Genomic DNA, 20,972 nt, shown 5'->3' with positions numbered 1-20,972 from the left:
GCCATATGTCAAACACTGTGCACTGTGGTTTTGAGGCTGCACAAGAAAGGAAAGATGCCTGGTCACATGGAGAGAGACAGAAATGGTCAAAGCACAATCACATAAATGGCTGAATTTCAAGCAGTAATAAGTTCTTTTAAAAAAACAAATTAAAGCAAATGATGAGGAGGGAGGCAGGGATCCTACTTGAGGACTTACCAGTATTTATTTATCTGTGTATCTATGTATCTATCCAGCCATCCATCCATCCATTTACCAACCCATTCATCCACCCACCCACCTATCCATCCATATCTATCTATCCATGTATATATCTATCTGTCTTTCCATCCATCCTATCCCATCTTTTGTATTTAACATTTTTTCACCTAACGTTGAACACTTTCACATCAGAATAGCTACATAGTGTTCTGTGAATAGTACTGTGTGAATATAAAATAACCAATGCCCCTTTAATGAGCAGTTTAGTGATTGCAGATACTGCTCTATTATCTTCCAGCATTGAATGGCATTGAATGTTACTGTGGAGACATCTAAAGCCAGCCTGGATTTCTTCCGCTGTTCAGTGAAAAATGGCTTGTTTTTCCTTACAAAAGGTTTTAAAATCTGTCATGCCCCTCACCCACACACACATGTATGCACCTAAGTATATCTAAAGCATTAACAGAATTAGACATATATAAAGAAAAGACTATATATCATATACAAACATTTTAAAAGACAACAATAAATACCCCATGCTACTTAGCATCCAGATTAAGACTTGGAATATATCAGTATCTTTGAACCCACAAATATCCTCATCTTCCCCACTTGAGATCCACTATTCTAAATTTTTTATTTGTTTCCTTGTTATTTTGTACAGTTTTGCCTAAATGAATGCATATATCTATTATCCATGAACAGTTTATTATTAATTTGGTGCCTATATTTTATCTTTATTTTACATAAATACATTTTTCTGCAACTTTCAATTAAATTTGATATGTCAGAGATTACCCATATTAATGTATCCAGCTGGAACTGAATCATTTTGTTGAACGTATAGGATGAATTTATTTCTCCATTATCCTCTCAATGGTTACGGGTTGTTTGTAGCTTTTTGCTATCACTATAGGGCTGTTATGAATATTTATGCATGCCTTCTAGTGAACAAGTACAAGAGTTTTCTAGGTTATATACCCCAGAAGTGCAACCCTGGGGTCATATGTATGCATATCTTGGATGTTATTGGGTAATTCCAAATTATTTTCTAAAGAGGCTGTACCAATTTTTCCGCCACCAGCAATAAGTAAGAGTTCCCTTTGTTTCACATTTCCAACAATGCTTGGTATTATTAGATATTGCCTACCTTTTGGCAATTTGGTGGGATGTAATTAAAATGTATAATGGTTTTAATTTGTTTTCTCTGACTTTTAATGAGCTGGAGTATCTTATCTTACATTTATTGGTTACTTCAAGTTTTTTTTTCTGCCCAAGGCCAAATTTTTCTATTTGGTTATGTGCTTTTACTTATACAATTATAGGCCTACCTTCCTACCTGCAATGCATATACACAGATGGACTGTCATCTCTGTTTTAATCTGATTCATGCCCAACTTGGACAGCTCTGATTCAGACTCGGCCTTCTGTTTGTGCTGATATAACATGGATGTGGAAGAATTTTACTTGGAATGCTTTCTCTTACAATATGTACATCAACACCTGAGTTTTCAATAGCTGAGGGTCACAGAGAGAGGAACAGACCTCAGCCAGGCTGCTGATGACTGGAGCCAGGCCCTTGGCGATCTACGTGTGCATGTGTATACATCAGTGTTAGATTTCTCCCATTTGTCTGGATAACCCTGAACTTCAGATTTCCACCTTAATTCATCTCTGGGTCTTGGATCCTTGCTTTTGATAAAAACACACATCCCTGAGTGGTCATCAATCCTCCAGCTGCCCAAAACAAGAAACAAACACTGATTTTTCACATGTGCACAAGGAGTTTTTAGAGTGGAGAGAAACAGATTATCTTGCTCCTCTGTGTTCTGCTGCCCCTGGGTCTTTCCAAAGTTTTAATCTCACTTATTATGTTTCTGTTTGGCTAAATTCATTACACCATTGCTTATGACCCTTCTGCCTTTGTTTCCAGCTGAGACTGACACAAATGGAAAACCCTAAGGATTGTCTCTGCTTTGGGGACAATATGGAATTGATCAGAAAAGAATTTGCTTTCACAAAAATACCTCCTCACACTGCTACACCCACAGGACCAAGTCAGGGGACAGAAACCACAGCCAAGAGCTGACCACAAGCCCTTCCATGTAGGGGGCTAGTCACAGACACGGTGGAATGGCTGAAAGAACAGTAGAAAACGGTAAGGCTACCCAGGTAGGAATAACCACAGAAGCCTCCAATCCTGGGGTCGGAAGGACAAAGCAAGGAGGCCTCACAGCGAGGTTACCCCGGAGGACCAGGAGCCATGTTACAGGCTGGTGGCAGGAGCTGGGACCCCAGATGGAGGAGCTTCTGGGTGAGTAGGGACCATGGAGCCAGAAAGAAGACAGCTGTCCTGACCCCTCCCATCTCCTTACCCACAAGACCTCTGCCAGGGTGTCCCATAGGCCAAACCCATTCAGACACCAGAGCTGGGTAATGAGGGCAGCCGGCAAATGCAGATCACAGAGGTGGACCTATTGGGAAGCATCAGAGAGGGAGGGGTCACTGAAGGCCACGTAGCCCCAGTGTGCCTCCCTGCCTCCATCCTTGCACAAGTAATGCCTACTAGTGATTACTAATTACTACTCCAGCTTTATATCATTGCTGAACAAACTATCCCAAAACTCAGTGGTTTACAACACCACGGTTTTGTTAACTCTCACAATTTTACGTGTCAGGAATATGAGCAGAGCTCGGCTGTGAAATGCACCTGTTCCTCCTGGAAATGACCAAGGCTACCTCTTGGTGTGGCATCTTGGTGGGTCTACAGCATCCAAGACCACTTCACTCACACGTATGAGGCCTCAACAGGAATGGCTATACGATGGCTCGCCTGGTCCTCTCCCTGCACAGGTGGCGTCAGAGCCTCTCATTAAACCTCCCGAAAATGAGTTGGGACTTTCACAAGGTGGCTCAGGGATCCAAGATCAAGTGCTCTTGGGGCCCTAGTGGAAGGCAAAGGCTTCTTACAGTCTAACTTCAGAAGTTCCCACCTGCCTCTGCTACATTACACTGTGAAGTAATGCCCCAAGACCCATGCAATTTCCAGGGGATTCAGAGCCCCTACCTCAATAGGAAGAACACCAAAAAGCGTACAGCCCCTCAGCCCACACACTGCCACCTGTCCTCGAATGAGGCTTTCAGGGAATGCATGGTGCCAAAGACGTGCACTGAGTTTATTTCTGGAAACTTCTGTCTCTCTCTTTAGCAGACCCCCTACTCCAGTCCTTTGTTTGTGTGTTGATGCTAATGTTATTTTGGTAGGTTTGTTTTAAATCAACTTACTTTCCATGCCTTCAGATTTGGGAGACAGGATTCTGACACTGGGCTTTGCTCCACCATCTCCTGCCCTCAGCTATCAAAGAAAATGCCTCATAAGCAGCTTTGAAGACCTGCTCATTCATTCATTCTTTAGGGCTGAGGTCAGAGGTAAGCTGATACCTATGTTAACATTGGCCCTTCTCAAAATGAGTTAGCACCTCATAGTTGAGATGACCATAAGTTATCTGTTTGCATTTCAACTGATCCCTGATACAGTTCATGGTTGATTGGTCATTTACTAAATGCCCAATCTGATGCCACACACTAGGCTCAAGCCTCACCATCATCTTTTATTTACACCCCAAAGCACCTGGGTAAGGTTAAGAGCCCAGAAACTGAGGCTCAGTGACCTTTGATGACCTTCCCAAGGGCACACAATCAGTGACAAAGCCCACAGGGGTGCCCACAGCTCCTGACTCCAGGCCCTGTGCTCTCCAAGTCTGCTCCTGGTATCTGAAAATGCAATTCCTCATGATAATTACCAATGTATAACATGTCTGGAAGGATCCACCACTATCCACTTAAGGTCTTTCAGAGCTCTTTGATTTGCAGCGTCTGGAAAGACTTACAGATTTTAGAAATGGCAGACATGACTTCACCCAGTCTTCTCTCAAAAGTGCTGGTGTAAATGGGCACATGGTCATCTGGCACAAGCAGCCCACACTCAGTCCAGCATCGACCACTCGGTAAGGGGTGTGTTGGCAGTCTCATGTCAGCATCACACTTACCATGCAACAAACAGTTGTTAAATAAGGGAGCTATTCCATGAGAGTGTGCACAGTTTAGTTCATTCCAATGTCTACCTTACCATCCTACTCAATAGCCATAATCCAGAATAACAAGGTGGGTGACATGAGGCTGATGGTTCTCAACTCCAGCTGCATGTTACAATCTGGTGCAAAGCTTTGTAAACACTGACACTAGGGCTCCCTCCCGTACCAACGCTGGGGCAGATAATTCTGGTGGGCAGCCACTGTTGGGAACAAGCCCGTGGTTCATCTCATCCCCAGACGCCCCCCTAAGGTGCAAGCCTCTTAACATGGTTGCACTGGGCTGTTATTATTTTCCATATGTGGAAACAAACCAACCATTTCATCTGTAGCTGAACCAAAGAGACTGCTCTCTGGCCCGGTAGTAAACGGAACATAGGCGGAGACAGGGACATTCACTCATTCCCTCAATATTTAACGAGTGGCATGGTGAGCCAGACACTATCAGAGCAGCAGGGAGCAGACCAAGCCTTCCTCCACCTGCAGCATGCAGCCCACGGACGGAAAGTGTGTGCTGGGTGTGGCATAAAGGCTTTCCCAGGAAAATCTGACCATATACAATGTTACTTGAATTCCGAACTTTGAACCTCTCTTTGTGTAAGAGGTGATTTCCCTGTGTGAATAGTTTTTTCCAACACCCATCATCCAGTTCAGTGGTTTTTAACTTGCAGGGGTATTCTGTCTCCCAGGGACATTTGACACCATCTGGAGATATTTCTGGTGGCCACACCTAGGGAGCAGTGATGCTAGGTGGAGGCCACGGCTGCGGCAGAGTGTCCTGCAGCACATGGACGGCCCCCGCCTCTTATCTGAGCCAAATGTACTGCGCAGAGGGTTGAAAAAAACAGTCTACCATATTGAATTATAACCCAAACTGTGAAATAGAGGGAGAAAAAACAAATTTCACCTGCAGAATTCCAAGTAATTTATGGACATAGAACACCCTCAAGGAGGTGGAGGAAGGTTCCCCAGTTCACTCCTGCAAGCTGTGTATGGTCACTTCCTTCCAAAAAACACAGTTGAGAGGTGGAGAAGAAGCACCTTATGGTGGAGAGACCTGCGAAATACCCCGGCCAGAGGGTCGGAGCTGATGACTACAGGATAAGTCAGGTCAGCGCACATGCCCTTAAAGTGTGATAAAGAAGGCACTTTACTGCTAGGGGTTTCCACCCCAAAACCCACTCCTTCCGGCCAATCATGAGAAAAACAGCAAACAAACCCCAATTGAGTGACAGTCTCCACAATGTCTCAGCAGGACACCTCAAGACTACCGAGGACATCGAGACCAAAGGCAGTCTGAGACATGGTCACAGTCAGGACAGTTTGAGGAGACATAATGATAAAATGCATGTGCCCTCAGTCCCGGAGTAGAAAGGGGGCACCAGAAAAACACTGAGGGGGTCTGAGTAAAGCAAGCACTACAGATAATAGTGCTAGGGCTCTCACGTGGCAAATGTGGTCATGCAACATCAACACCAAGGGGGAGTCAGCTGTGGGCCCCTCAGAGCTGCCCTGTGCTGACCTCACATACAGTAAATCTAAATCTACTCTGACATCAAAAGCTCCCCGAAAATACACAGAATGCCGTCCTTTTTCTGCCTGCTGCTTTCCCACCCACCCCTGCTTTGAGCATCTCTATCTCCCAAAATGACAAAGGGAGGCTGGCCCCAGGCACAGATTCCAGAGGCATCCATGGGGTCAGGAGATGCCTGGCTTCCCCCTTCCTTAGCAGCACTGGTTACTCATGGGGTAGATGTCACCTCTGGACACTTGCTCCAGGCAAAGGCATCTCCAGGAAAGCCTGACCACTGCAGGGGCACACAGCCCCTGCCCACCCACCACAGACAGCCAGCGGCCGTGGGAGTCTCTCCAGTCCCCACAACCTTGAGAGGTGCTAAGGATGGGGCAGCAACTGAAGAGCTTGAAGGGTAAGAGGTATGACAGGCAGGCAGCAGCATGTTTCCTGCCCACTGCCAAGCCCATGCCCGCCTCTTCTGAGGCATGAGACCTGCCATGTGCAGCCAACACACCCTTTATTTATTATTTCCTTCAATCAGCCAGACTGGGATTTATTAGCCTATTATTCCTCGCCTGCCACTAGGAATATTGTCAGCTACCCCAGGTACACTTTACCTGAAATAGAATAAGAAGAGACATTATTCTGGGTCAAGGCAAGTTCAAAGGCTACATCACACAAGTGGGTGAAGCTCAAGGCTGATCTCAAACTACCCAAGTGTTTCCTAGCAAGATGAAAATCTTCTGCAAAGCGGGTTTCCCAAACCCCAAAGCAGATTTTTTCAGCCTTATCAATCCCAGGCCTACATTTTCCCCTTGTAACAAATTCTCGCTTTATCCTCTTGCCCTCTCCTCCTAACTTCTCTTTGCAAGAACACCTACCTGGTAATGTCTTATTCAGAGCCAGCCTTGCATCCAACCACATGGCTAGACACAAGCTTCTCAAAGTCATGTGCATTGAGCATTTAAAACTGTAGAATTCATTCGTTCGATTTAAAGGCAGCTCTGACTTTGAGAAAAGCCCCTTGTCCTCTGAGTTCTGTGCCAGTACTGGACCTCCCCACCTGCATGGGCTGAAGCGTTAGGGAACCAAGCTAACACTCCACAAATACTTGGCTCCAACTGCACATTCAGATCTGATGACCAGACGCCTTTGAAACTGACAATCTGCAGGAAAAAGGAACTGAAAAATAGGTGGGAACAATGAGAAAGAAAGAGCACAAGATCTTTTCTTCCTGGGACATACAATCAGGAAATTGGCAACCCAGGATCTTCTGCAATCCTCTCCCTGTGGGGCAAGAGAGGGCACAGAAGATCCTGAGGTGACAACGTAGAAGAAAGTGCCCAAGTCCCGTGTGAGGCTTCAGTTATTCACTTGCAGGAACACATTTCCTGAAATTAAAAGGGATCCTTAGGTGTCTAAGGAATGACAGTGTTTTGCTCTCCTGCTTTTGCGGAGGTCTGCTTGGGGAGACGCGGCTACAGGAGGGATAGAATTCCCAAGGTGGCAAACAGCCCCATCTGGGCTTCCTTCTTCTCACCTGTTAGCACACGTGCATGTGCCAAGCACATACCCCTCACTGACAACCTGCACCACAGACTTGGTCCCCAGAACAGAAGCCAAGCCCAGGCACTAGCTGTGGTGGCACTCTGGGATCACTGGCCCCGAGTATGGGGGGTTGGGGGAGGTCAGTCAAGAAGGGGAAAGAACTCAAACTGCAGCTGTAACATCAGCCCCTGATTTGGATGAGCTCCCTCCTATTGGTAGCAGTTAATCTGGCCCCTTCATCCTGGCCATCTGTAAGTAGTAATGGGTGCCCTGCTGGCACTTGCCCTATAAACAGGAGCCCACCTCTGCCCATGTCAGCACTGTCCGCACAGTTCAGAGAAAAGCGCCCAGGCAGAGTTGGCTGTATCCTTCGGGGTTATTTACAGCAGATGGCCAGATAGAGCAGATTCACACTAATTCTAAATATTTGGAAGCTATGCTAGATTAGTGTCAAATTGACTTCATTAAAGAAGATATACAGTTTTATTACTTTCTAATTATGAAATGCAGACTAAAGGTGCCTATCACTGCCAGACCCATGCTTACCTCCTGCTATTTTCACAAACAGATAAGACTCCCTGGTAATTAGAATATTTAAGTATGCAGCAAGCACATTATTAATGCAAGCTTTTAAAGAAGTAGACAGTGTACCACTGTATCAAGTTAAACATACATTCATGGAATATTTACTTAACTATTGTCTTGACTGAAAACTGGTTTTTTTAATTAAGTTTCTAATGGATGGACTCAATAAATACACTTTTGCCATACATTCAAAATTTTCAAATCCTTGACCTATAAGTGGAGTCACCACATCTAGATGTTTCAAATATGTTATGTCAGAATTCACAGAGGTTTAGATTCCTTAGACAAGGTAGCCCAGCAAAGCAAACCTCTCTTGGCTTTGCTATATCTTGTCAACAAGAGAACCGCTCTCAGGATTCTGATGAATGTGTTCAGTGTGCGATAGATGGGCAGAGGACACAAAGCTTTTTGTGACGTGTAATGTCACACATACAACCGCTTCACAAAATATCTGGATGTGGATGTCATCTCCTGGAGAGTGGAAGCTTCAGGAGAGTTTGGTCTCTCACCCTGGCCCAGGAAATCAACCATCAGTAGTTGGCGAACCTCAAGGATGGCAGAGAGCATGAAACCGTGTGAGAACAAAGCTCCCCTTACTCCAAACCTTTAGTTTCTACTAGCAAAATATTTCTCTATATAATCAACCACCTCCACAAAGAATGTTATGTAAGACCACTGGACCTGGAAAGGAGGGACAAAGCACAAGGAGCAGAGGACGTACGACCAGCTGAAGGTGGGTCTGATTTCTAAGGACAGAAGGAAAAGCCCATGAGGCCTCCATCCCACAGATGTGTTTATGTGCCCTACATCCCTGTGGTTAATCTCCAAATGCTGGATCAGCCCAAGCCAAAGGTCTTTATCTGCCAAGAATCAGCCAGTGAATCATTACACGAATATTGTACATTAGTTTCTGTTTCTTTGGCTAAGATTAACGGTCAGTTCCTAGCATTAGGTCACAATCAATAAAACTTGAATGTGCAAGGTATAAGCAAAAGTATGATTCATTTCTTAAATTCAGTTAGCCCTTAACAAAAACAGAAAGAAAGAAAAATCAGGTATTAAGTCCAGGTGGAGAGGCACAAGGGAGCTGATCATTATGAACTTAAAAAAACATGTGCAAGAAGAGTCTCACCTATGGTAACCCTCCTATTTTCAGGAGTCATAACAAATTAGGTCATGCGGCACTTAAGATCAAGATTGTAAGTTACGTAACTATGTCAGGGCATTTTCAGTGACCAAGGACTCTTATACCCGAGCTGTATAACAAACTTATCTGTGCTTAAAACAAACCAGAATGTCATTCTATTTATTGAAAAACCAACAAAGCCAACGCAAGTAGCTTGTCTCACATATTACATCCCAAAGAAAAAAATAATCCATTTTCTTTCTAAAGCACAGAGTATTCCTTTTAAATATCTTGTCTTTGGTATATTCTTACGTAAGACACTCAGCAAATACCTACTGTGCATTCTTCACACATAGCGCTCTTTTATATTTGAACACTAAGCTCTATTTCCAGAGAGAAACAAAATGTGACTTTGAGGTGGGTACCATGTCAATGCTCAGAGCTCACGTCTGGAATAGTTTCTGAGCTGGCAAATCCGCATCCTCTACATCCTCTGACAACTGTGGCGGCCACATTCGCAGTCTCGTTTCTACTGTGAGCTAGTCAACTATCCCATCTGAAATGGTTCCTGCTGGACCACTTTCAAATTCCTAAAACTTGCCGATCACATCCTGAGCTGAGGCAAGAGGGGACCGTCAGTGCCCCCCTGGCTATTCTGGGATGGCCTGGAACATCTAGAGAAGAGCATCTTCACCACCAAGCCTCTGACTTGGAAAGATCCAGCTGGCCTCTATCTCACAGAGAAATGGGGTTTGTAAAAATTGGAAGGCCAGTTCTGCTTTGGAGAGCACTTCCGATCAAAGAGTGGGTTTTTCAGAGGCACCCTTGAGGTCCAGGTTAGGACAGACGCATGTACCCAATGGACTCACCTCAGCGTGAAGCGGTCTTGGGTGGAGTTCCTGGAGATGGCCACAGGGAAGGTGAGCAAAGCCCCACGGCGCACGGCCCCGGGCACATACCGGATGGCCACATTGCTGTCCAGCTGCAGCTCTCGCAGGGGAGGCTGGCTGGGCGTCTGATAGAGAAAGATGCTCCCAATCCTCTGCAGGGGCGGCCCTGACTCGTCAATGTCATTGTGGCCTGAGCGGACACCATTGCCGCTCCTGGGGGCCTCCCTGGCACAGTCCCCTCGCCCGTCCCCGGGCTGCACGGTGTAATAGAGCTCGACAGGGCTGCCCTCGGGTGGTTCTCCTGACCTCTTCCTCCCGGCCACCACCGTGGGGGCGCTGAACCAGCCGGCCAGGAGCTCCAGCTCCGCAACGCACAGCCCCAGGCCCCCCGCCAGCCGGCAGCTGCCCCTCACCTCTCGGGTCTCCCGGAAAGCAAACACCCGCAGGCAGGGCAGCCGCTCCTCAGCACCCGGCTCGTCCCAGCCTCTGCCCACCACGTGGAACAGGACCTGCACCGATGGCTGGCTCGGGTAGATCTTGTCCCGCAGGATGTGGGCCTTCAGCTTCCAGTTCAGAGAGAACTTGCTTGAGAATCCAAATGGGCTGGAGGGCAGCAGCAGGTCCTGGGGCACCACCTGCTCAATGGAGAAAGGGCCGTAGCTGGCGTTGAGCACGGGCGGCCGCCTGGCCCTGTAGATGAGGAAGGATTCCACGCGGGACTGCAGGCTGGAGTTCCTCATGATGTCTTGGTTGGCCTCCTTCAAGAAGAAGGACACGTCGGCGTTATTGATGTGGTAGGTCACAGGGAGGTAGGTGGGCAGCAAGGAGAACCTCTGGATGCTCTCGAGGATCCCGCGGCTTTCGGTCACTGTCGGAGGAACAGGAGTGCAGGCGTTAGAAACTCGAGGACGACCCCTCACCACAGCTGAGAGCCCCGGACGGTACAGAACAGCTGACAGTCACATCAGACCTAACTGCCAGGCTGCCTGCCACCACACTGCGTCATCCACAACTTTGGACGTAACAACTCACCTTAGGTGAAACACATTTGTTTTAAAAGAAAATAACACCGCTAAAGTAGGTAAAAAATCAGTGCCACTTACCGCACATAGAAGCTGAGTATGCAGACAAGTGAAACTCACACAAAATAAGGGTTTTAAATTGCAGCAGTCACAGTGCCTTAGGGGTGATGGGGTCATGCCTAAGACATGATCCCTCTTTGTTAAAAGGAGAGATGATCACTGGGAAGGTCTTAGGAACATGCTGGCAGCAGAGAAGGGTGTTCCCATTAACTCAACCAGACGACGCCACTGGCAATGGGAACAACGTCCTGGGCTTGAGGCTGTGTCCCTACCCCGCCTCCGGGGGTCTCATGTTCCACCCAGCATATGCTACGCACAGGGATGGAGAGACCCCTGGGAATGGCAGAGGACCCAGGGGCAGAGAAATTCAGATGGGCAATCCTACATCACACATCGTAAAGCTGAGATGGAGACAGAGCCCGTGGAAGGATATGCTGGGAGGAGCCCTCTAGAAACAGATGAGATGTCTGCCCCACTCTTTATCTTTTCTTTCTACAGAACTACAAAAATAATGCCAATCCTGCTCCACATGCACAGAATGGACAGTAAAACTCATTGTCCTTGAATCCGACAAAGTTGGCTATTCGAACCTAAGAACACCAGTTCCACATAAAAACTAGCAAGGTGTCAAGTGACAAAGAAACTGTGCTCAGTAATCTCAGCTTATAACCCATAGGAAAAAAATAACTACATTTGATTTTGGTGCTGTGGCTTTATTTTAAACCATGATCTGAAGGGAAATGATAAGCGCACATCCTGAAGCAACTCAGTGACCTCGAAGAGATTTTATATTAATTTTAGCATTTTTGAAAAGATAATTTTTCCCTAAATAATACCTTTAAGAAATATGGGGAAGATGGCAATTTGAGCACAGACTTTTAAATTTTCCCCTGAGTGGACTCAAAAGCAATAACTAAAGGAATATGATAATGGGTAAAAAAAAAAATCTTCCTCCTTGCTGAAAATTAGGTGCAACTGCATGCCAGGGACTTGAAGGATTCCTGAGAAACCACAAGGGATTCAGACGCTGCACACAGAGAACACAGCATTTAGGAGCCCAGGGACGTTTCCATCTCTAATTAACAGAAGTATTACCTGAGGCATTGCTTATAATAAAAAACAAAAAAATAAACGTTATTTATCTGAAATTCAAAGGTAACTGGGAACCCTGTATTTTTATTTGCTGTGTCTGGTGACCCTAAGCATGGTGTCAGAGAAAGAAAACAGCAGCCTGATAGAACTACCCTGATATTTCTAAGAGCCAAGGCTCTGAACCCCACAGATGCTCCATATTTGGTGAAGTTCCTAGTGCTGGCAGTTGACAACATTTGCAATCAGCGGAGTCAAAGTCTTTATTGATGTATTTGGATTTATTCCTGCTATCTTATTTTATGCTATAAATTTCTTACAATTTTGTGTTGCTAGTTTTTTTTTTTCTTTGCCAATTCCTTTCTTCTGCTGGACTGATTTTTCTGTTCCTTTTTTCTTTCTACGGGTTGGAAAATGCTGCATCCATTCTTTATTGTCAAGGAAAAATATGCAATCAAATGGACTAATGAATAAGTAGAAATTATACAAATTTTAACAGATTCTAACCTTATAACCATGAAAAAATATTCTGGAATTTCTGTGTAATAAGTTCAAATGAAGGAATTTTAACACCACTCCATTCCTTGCCCTTAAAGTTCACTGAAAACAATAACAAAATATGACACGAAGGAGATGAATTTCCACCAACATTAAAATAAGAATAAGAATGCAGTCAAACCTCAAACCCACAAAGCTAACACAACTTGGCCTGGTGGGAAGAGCTCTCCTCAAGCACCAGTGGAGACCACGTCACAGAGCAGAAGGGTCTAACTTGCTTACATGACAAGACCCCAGGCTGTGGCCGATGCCCCACAGGAGCCGAGGTTGAACCCTGGCATTTCCTGGGACCTAGTCTAAGGTCAGTGACAAGGTCAGAGATGTGCAGAGGTGTGGAGGGCGGAAGCAGTGAGCAGCAAGGGAGTCCTCAGGCGGCTCGCAGGTGACATATGAGACATTTTAGGAGCTTCCCTAAGTCCCAAAGCCCCAGACTGGGAGACATGCACCTAGGAGCCTGGGTCCAAGGGTGTTCAAGATGAGGAACCCAGATGGAAGTCCCCAAGTGCCTCCCCTCTCCCCTTTCTCCTCTCAACCTCTGATACCCACGGCTGTCCTGGGCAGAGTCGAGTCACCTGCCCTCCACCCAACACCTGGCACACCTGGCCAACAGCTCGCACTACATGCAGGAAACAGAATCCACCAGCGGGGAGCACTTGTCTTCCCTAAAGCAAACTGGCCAGCAGCTCAACGTCTGCCACCTGTCTTTGTTTGCCTGTTATGAGAAAGGGCCTCCGTTTCCTGCAAACACAGACCCTGAGGCCTGCCCCTCTCGAACTGCCCCACCACTGATCTCTGCCTTCAACCACACAACTCCCCTCAGTGTAAAAACAGAGGACCCTACAACTCCAAAGCCAAACAAACTCTGCCCTGACCAGATCCTGGACCTCATCTATGTACCATTCCATCTCTGCTCCTCTTTATACACATATGTGTGTATAGACACACTGTCACAAGGACATGCAGATGTGCTTATATCCACATCAGTGACCCTAGACAGCTCTTTGCCCACGTGCACACAACACACATGCATGGTTGACTACGGTCAGTGTAATGGGCTAAATAATGCCCATCTCCAAAGATACCACAACCTATTCCTGGAATCTGTGAAGACACGACCTCCCATGGCAAAGGGACTCTGAGATGCCATTAAGCTAAACATTTTGAGATTGGGAAGTTGTTTCTGGTCTGTCCAGATCACAAGGGTCTTTAGAAGAGGGAGGCAGGAGGTGAAAGAGGAGAGAAGATACTTCCTGCCTGCTGACTTGGAAGACAAAGGAAAGGGACATGAGCCAAGGAACATCGGCAGCCTCTGGGAGCAGGGATGCAAGGACACCAATTGTCTCCTGAGCCTCTAGAAGGGATGCTGCCTTGGGGACCAAGGAGACTCTGACCTCACTGCATTTCTCCTCTAATAACTGGCAGTGCCATTTCTGCTGTTTTGTATTATTTTCTTCTTTTTTGTAGACAGAGAAACCGAGTCAAGGGAATGAACAGTTTGACCAAGGTCACATAACTAGTCAGTGCTCATGCAGGGACAGGGGTGCCCAGGTGGATGGCAAGCCAGAGCTGGGAGCACAGAGAGAACCAAGGGCACAAACTCACAGGAGCCAAGCCCGCACATCTCCTCTAGCTCTATCACCCATGGTGGAAATGTTTATACCACACGAACGGGCAGACCCTGCAAATCAGGTGTTGCCTCCCTACCTCCCTTCAGAGCAGCCTATTAACTGTCTGCCCTGCAGGTCTGCTGCCAGGTTCCCACACTCCACTGCAATCCTATCCCTCTTATTGTTACTATTAGGAAGGTCTCCTTGGCTATACAATGCCTCCTGTGCAAAATTCACATCCCGTAGCTCAGCATCCAACCCCCCAGCATTTACTGCTGCCCTCCCAGTCTCAGGATCCTGCTGTCCTGCCGTTCCCACCTATGTTCCAACCTCAGTGTCCCTGTGCTGCTCTCACTCTTCGATGTGTAGAGCACTCCTGTTGCAACCAGAATTCCCGCAGGACCACTGCCAGCCTTCTGACTCAGAACTGCACCTGAGAAGTCCTCCACGTCCAGCCCAGCTAAATGCAACCTCCACACCCATGCAATATTTTCCTTCTGTTCACCTCCTTGGGTGTGTGGCAAATTCTGCTTTGTATCAAAGGAGGTGGAGATCTGAATTGACTTGTCCTCGGCTCTAGGTTCAGGGCCCAGGACAATCCAAGGCACAGAGGGACAGCAAGGAAATGTATGAATGAAAGCATAAACCAACAGTACACAAAAGCATCCTGAGCAAACAGCACGAAGCCCATCCCTCTTGGGGTCGTGGTCAGCAGCTCTTGGCCCCAGACCTGCATTCGGTGTGGCTGCAGAATGGCCCTGAGAGTCCGGAGGCAGCCTAGTGAGGAAGAGGCATTGCGGGTGCACAGCCCTGACTATCTTTGATCTTCACCTGCAGAGGCCTGAGTGGCACCCCCTTCACAGCCCAGAGCGCACACTCCACGTGCAGCCAAAGAACCTCATTAAGTTGCTTTATATTAAAACTAGCACAGTGTCACATTTTGTAATTTTAAAAAATTGTTTATATTAATGTTTAATTAGCTGACGGATTAAACAGCTTTTGGAAACCCACAATTATTTTCTCCCCCATTTTCTGAGGATAAAGTCATTTTGAGTGATTTAATCAATATACCATATTTCCTGAAAGAGATAAAAGATGGAGAAAGAAAAGCAAGAAAGAGGAAGAGGAGGAGGGAGGGAGGAGACAGGGCAAAAAAAGACAGAGGCAGCCACCAACTGCCACCTGCCCCTCCCTCATTTCACTGGAATCCAAAGACAAATCTACAGAAAAGTCAGAAGCACCAGTAGTTCTACAGGCTGTTCAGGGCAGAGTTTATCTAATGCAAACGGGGAAGGGAAAAAAATCTGTGCTTTGACAGATTCTGATTCCCCAGGAGCTGGTTTACAATGCTGTGGATAACTGATAGTAGCTTAACATAATTCTCACTCATGGACATGCAGGTGACTTCTCTGGTGAAAGGACCACCCTCTCCACTCCCAGAAAGGTCAGCTTTATGAGGATTTACACACGTGTGTGTTCACATTCCTTTACGCCATAAAAACGTGTGCTTCCTTGACCTCCTAACATCCGCCGGATGTCCTCATTCATTTAATGAGTTAAATAAAATTTTTAGCATGTGTTCATTTAATATTTGTGTGATAGTCATGGCTTCGCCTCTTTGTGAAAACTCTTTTAATCAGGAGAGAGGAAGGACGCGGAGTGGCGTCTCTCCAGGCCTGTGAGGATGCGCAATCATCAGCCTCCAGCTAACTCCTGGCAGCCATGTCCTCTCGCTAAACTGCGTATGTTGGCCCTGAGGGATGTTCAGTGATGGCCCAGCACCTGGTCAAACAGGAATGAGAATCATGAAGTGCAGCCCTTGTCTGAAGCCACTGACAGTCAACCTAAACAAAAGTGAAAAGGACCTCTGAAAAACATTTCCAAAAAGGAAATGATCATTATTTCTCACATGTGGATGTCCAAGGTCCCAGAGGTTAAGAGTTCTAATTCCAGAATGGGAAATACAGCAAGCTATCCCAGACAGAGGCAGCTCGCGGACAGATTTCAGAAACCATTTCTCAGTTCGGAGCAGCTTCGGATTTGAAGTGTGATTTGAATGCAGTTTTAAAATCATGCAACTTGGACAGACTGAGAACAATGCTGCCAGGAAAGGGGCCCACTCCTTTATTGGAGGGACCCCGCAGGAGAAATGAGGGCCTCCAAAGCAGGCGATCTGACGCAGGTACCTGGGCAGGTAGATGAGATCCTGACTACCAGCTGCCTAGAGAGGCTGGAAAAGGGAAACAGAGACTCCCTCAAAACTTCCAGAAAGGCACACAGTCCTGATGACACTTGTTTTTAGCTCAGGCAGATCACCTGGCCTACAGAACTGATGATAATAGCTTTGTTTTGTTTCAAGCTACTAACTTTGTAGAGATTTGTTACAGAAGCAATAGAAAACAAACACAGGCGGCAAGTGGCAAGTATCAACTAATAGTGGGGCCAATGTACACAATCCCAGCATTTCCTTTTCAGGGACTTTTCGGCATCTGGGAGGTGGGAATGGAGCAGTCAGCAACTTAGGTGGAGTTCTGCCAGGGCTACAGCTGACATACAAGACATCTTTGCATTACTCAGAAGTAAGTGTCTTTCTTCCCAGGCCAGTACAGTTTCCTGGCAGTGGGCATAGCTCACTGAGTGGAACACAGACTGGCCTTCAGCCCCACTAGTCCTCAAGTCCGGGAGCACTTGCACAGTGCAAAACTTGAACAACCATACATGGCGGCCCAGAGAGGGGACTGTGCTCACCTTCACCATGGGAGGCCTTCTCCCTCTGTAAAGACGAAGAAACTTTAATAATCTGCATTCTAGAAAAGAGGGTGCACTTGGCTTCTTACATGATGTGAGACACATCATTTCAGTTTAAGCCTGCACCTGAGTAGGCACACACCTGAGATAAGAACGGCCTCCCACATGTTTTGTAAGTGTTACTTCTTGATGTTTGTAAAACCTGCCAGAAAATCCAAACCTAAGCAAGTTAAGTAAGGGATTTTCTCTTACTCCAAAGTCTAAAGGACCCAGAGGTGCCAAAAGTCAGGATCCAGGCACACGAGGAGCACCATCTCTTGCATCTGTTTTCTCCACAATTAATAAATTTATTTTCACTCACGCTAGTGGACCCTAGTGGCTCCTAGCCAAGTTCTCCCAGGGTCAAACCCAGTGTAAACACCAGCTTCTCTTCCTTAGTAATTTAAAATCTAAAGCCTGATGATCATTGGCCCAAACTGGGTCACATGCTCATGACTAAGCCAATCACAGTGACCAGGGATATGAATATGCTAATTGTCCAGCAATGGACCACAGGTACCCGTGGACACTGGGGTGGATTCAGCCCCACTTGTGTCCCCGGAATGAGGTGGGCAAGGGGAGGAGGAGGGAGGCTCCCCAGAGGGCAGGATGGAGCTGACAAAACAGCCTGATACACTATGCTGCTGTGGGAGCTTTATTTCCAGTTAAAGTAAATAAAACCTTATTTTCCAAAGTCAGTTGCTCCTCACATTATTCTTTCTGATATGGCTTCCCACGTGTGCATTTTTGTGTCTCTGGAAATCGGTTTACTTATGAAGGCATTTGATAGGAATAGTCAGGAAGAGTAGGAAGAAGGAGAGTAGTGTTTATTGTGCTTTTGCCAAGCTGCCGGCACTTTTTATTTATTATGTAATGTGACACCCACCACAGTACTAGGGTCAGTATTTTATGATCCCCACTTAACAATAAGAACAAACATTAAGGCTGAGGGAGTTTAAGACGTGTGGCCGGCCCACTGAGACAGAAAGTGGCCAAGCCCGGATTTCAAGTAAGTTCTGCCTGATTCCAGGATGTGTGCTCTTTACCTCTTAACTGCCTGGCTTCACAGTAAAATGGAAACCGATTTACTATAAAACTACTAATTAGGGTATTAGAGAGAAGAAGTCATTTCCTTTCTTCATCTCTAAGGATCAATATGAGTCAGAGCAACTACCACGCCCCCACCCCCACACGCAAGTGCTTAATTTATTTTCCTCTAAATTTATGTCCTCTTAATAACACAAGAAATAAATGACCAATAATTAACTCCCTTTTTACCACCATCATAAGGGTAAAATAGAAAATGAAAATCCGGCAGTAAAACGGGTTGTTAAGACGAGAATCCCTGGGTCTGGCTGCTGGGGGTGCAGCTCAGCACGTGGCCACTGCTGTCTTTCCCTCTTGCCGGCTGCTTAACCTGGGGAAATCAGTTAATCACTTAGTCTCATTTCATTCTATAAAATGGTGATGATAACAGCAGGGGCCTCACACACAGTTGAATTACGGGAGTTATTCCATGTAAGCGCCCACTACACATTAGCTAGTATATTATTAATTCCTATTTTCAGAAATGGCAATCTGGCCATCCTAATGAAAAAAAAACATTAAAAGTTGCCTACATACTCAGGATGTAACCCAAAAATTAAAGAAGTAAAAAACTGTTAGATCGAGTTCATTTCAGTAATAGAAAAATACATTTCCTATAATGGAAAAATGTTCAAGTCTACTACAAAACTAGAGACATGCCATGATTATATAACACAATAACAAAATAACTTATTTTTCACTAGGTCCGTTCTCTAGAGTTCTGTGTTCACATGAATGACACATGCAGGGTAAACCTTAATTGTCTATTTTTACCACCAGACATTTATTCATCTAGGGCAGCTTCTGTGAACCTCAAGAAATATACAATGTTTCCCAAAGGGAAAACACTTTTTAAAGCAAGGAATTCTGTTATCATCAGGGAGCTGAGATGCTTTGAAAATGATTCAGTAAATTATTCTACCAGAAAGTGCTTATTTGGGAGCCCTGAGTCCTTCAGTGGAGTATTTGCCTAAAACACTATCACTTTAAACTTTTGATTAAATGTTATGCCTCTTGGTGACAAGTTTATTCCACCCTGACAAAGGAAATACCTGGTTCTAAACACAAGTGAATATTCTTTAAATTGGGTTTTTTGACTTGCTGATTTGTTTACACACTGACTTCCTCAAAGCTATTTAATGGCTGGAATTTGCCCATCAAATTTTATAACTAGTGGTCTGGGCATCTTATTTGCCAACACGGCCACCCCCCCAAAAAACAGTTTCAAGTGCGCCATTTAGGATTTCTGATTGAAATAGTGGATGCTCTAGGAGGACTAATGTTGCAGTCATCCTCACTGTGAAATCGACCCGCATTAGACTTGCAATCCGCTGTTAGTTTTTTCTTTTTGTATTAAAGTATCATTGATATACAATCTTTTATTAGTTTCAAGTATACAACACAATGTTCAACTGTTACCCGTATTATTAATCTTCACCCGACTAGTATAGCTACTACCTGTAAACATAGGAAGATGTTACAGAATCATTGGCTATATTTTCCATGCTGCACTAACATCCCCCTGACCAACCTATATTATGATTGAGAATTTTTGTGCCCCCTTATCCCCCTCAACCTCCCCTCCCACACATCCCAACCCCTCCCCCATGGTAACCACAGTCAGTTCTCAGTGTCTGTGAGTCTACTGCTGTTTTATTCATTCTGTTTTGCTTTGTATTTATATTCCACGAATCAGTGAAATAATACAGTATTTGTCTTTCTCTGCCTGGCTTATTTCACTGAGCATAATACCCTCTCAATCAATCCATCCATGTTGTTGCAAATGGCAGGATTTCTTTTCTTTTTATGGCTGAATAGTATTCCATTGGGTATATGTACCACATCTTCTTTACCCATTCATCTATTGACGGACACTTACATTGCTTCCATACCTTGGTCATTGTGAATAATGTGGCAATAAACATAGGGGTACACCGTTATTTAAAGACACAGTTTTAGCGAAAACATTGCATACATGAATGTTGTCTTCCTCTGTTGTTAGGCTAATTACCCCAATGTTTATAATTAAAATGAAGTGTTAAAATGACTCAGCAATGGTCCTGGCAACCCAGATGTACAGACAACACATCCTGGCCCAGGACTACCCTGTCCACAGAAGATAGTGCTTTGTGCTGAGTTTGATAGGAAACAAAACAAGAGTGAGATACCCAGATGCTGTCTCCTTCTTCCAGTGCCTAGAAATAATCCATGTCATTGTGATAAAACCAAGGACTTAACTAGGGTCCTTCCCAGAGAGCTGGAACCAGGTCTGCCAGATGGGAAGCTCCAAGGCAGGTAAGTGTGGGGATGGATGGGAGTGAGATAGTGGTGCTGGGCAGAAAGAGAACTTGGTGATGCAGCCCCCTGGGGTGCTTTGGTGAGGATACCCATTGGGAGGGCCACCCACTGGGCCCTTGCAGACTGCCCACCAGCTGGCCATGCATCTTGTGCTGAAGGTGTGGAACTCACCTCACTGACTTGGGTCCCAGGAAAGCTGATCTTCTTTGTCTATAACATGGCAAGGGCCAGACAGATGAGGCCTCAGCAGCTGTGGTGAAGACTAAGGACTTTATTCTGTGCACAATCAGAAGCCTTGAGGCAAGTGGAACCAGATAATGAGGTGATCAGATTCAAGACGGGAAAGCTGTCTTGCTGAGCAGGGAGCCCACTTAGAAGGCAAGGGTGCAAACAGACCCCAGTGACTCAGCATGGCTCTGTGGGGCTGATGAGAGTCCCTGAACACAGGCCTCCAGGAAGAAGTCCAGAATCCCCTCCTGAGCAGAGCCAGTGGACTCTTACGCCCAGC

The 20,972-nt window shown here is 45.8% G+C and overlaps 1 protein-coding gene across 3 annotated transcripts in view; it reads right to left on the bottom strand.

Annotated features, from left to right (window-relative positions):
- Window positions 1-20,972, bottom strand: part of TMEM132D (transmembrane protein 132D) — a 510,800-nt gene that overhangs the window by 364,698 nt on the left and 125,130 nt on the right. For all 3 annotated transcript variants that reach the window (XM_036921820.2, XM_036921819.2, XM_036921817.2), the window contains one exon: window positions 9,937-10,825. In XM_036921820.2, the coding sequence (XP_036777715.2) occupies window positions 9,937-10,697 (761 nt within the window). In that variant the 5' untranslated portion in view covers window positions 10,698-10,825. The remainder of the gene's footprint in view (window positions 1-9,936; window positions 10,826-20,972) is intronic.

Source organism: Manis pentadactyla, chromosome 14 (assembly GCF_030020395.1).
Source record: "Manis pentadactyla isolate mManPen7 chromosome 14, mManPen7.hap1, whole genome shotgun sequence".
Classification (NCBI taxonomy): Eukaryota; Metazoa; Chordata; class Mammalia; order Pholidota; family Manidae; genus Manis; species Manis pentadactyla.
Note: the sequence above shows the minus strand (reverse complement) of the source record. Positions and strands in the feature narration are given on the sequence as shown.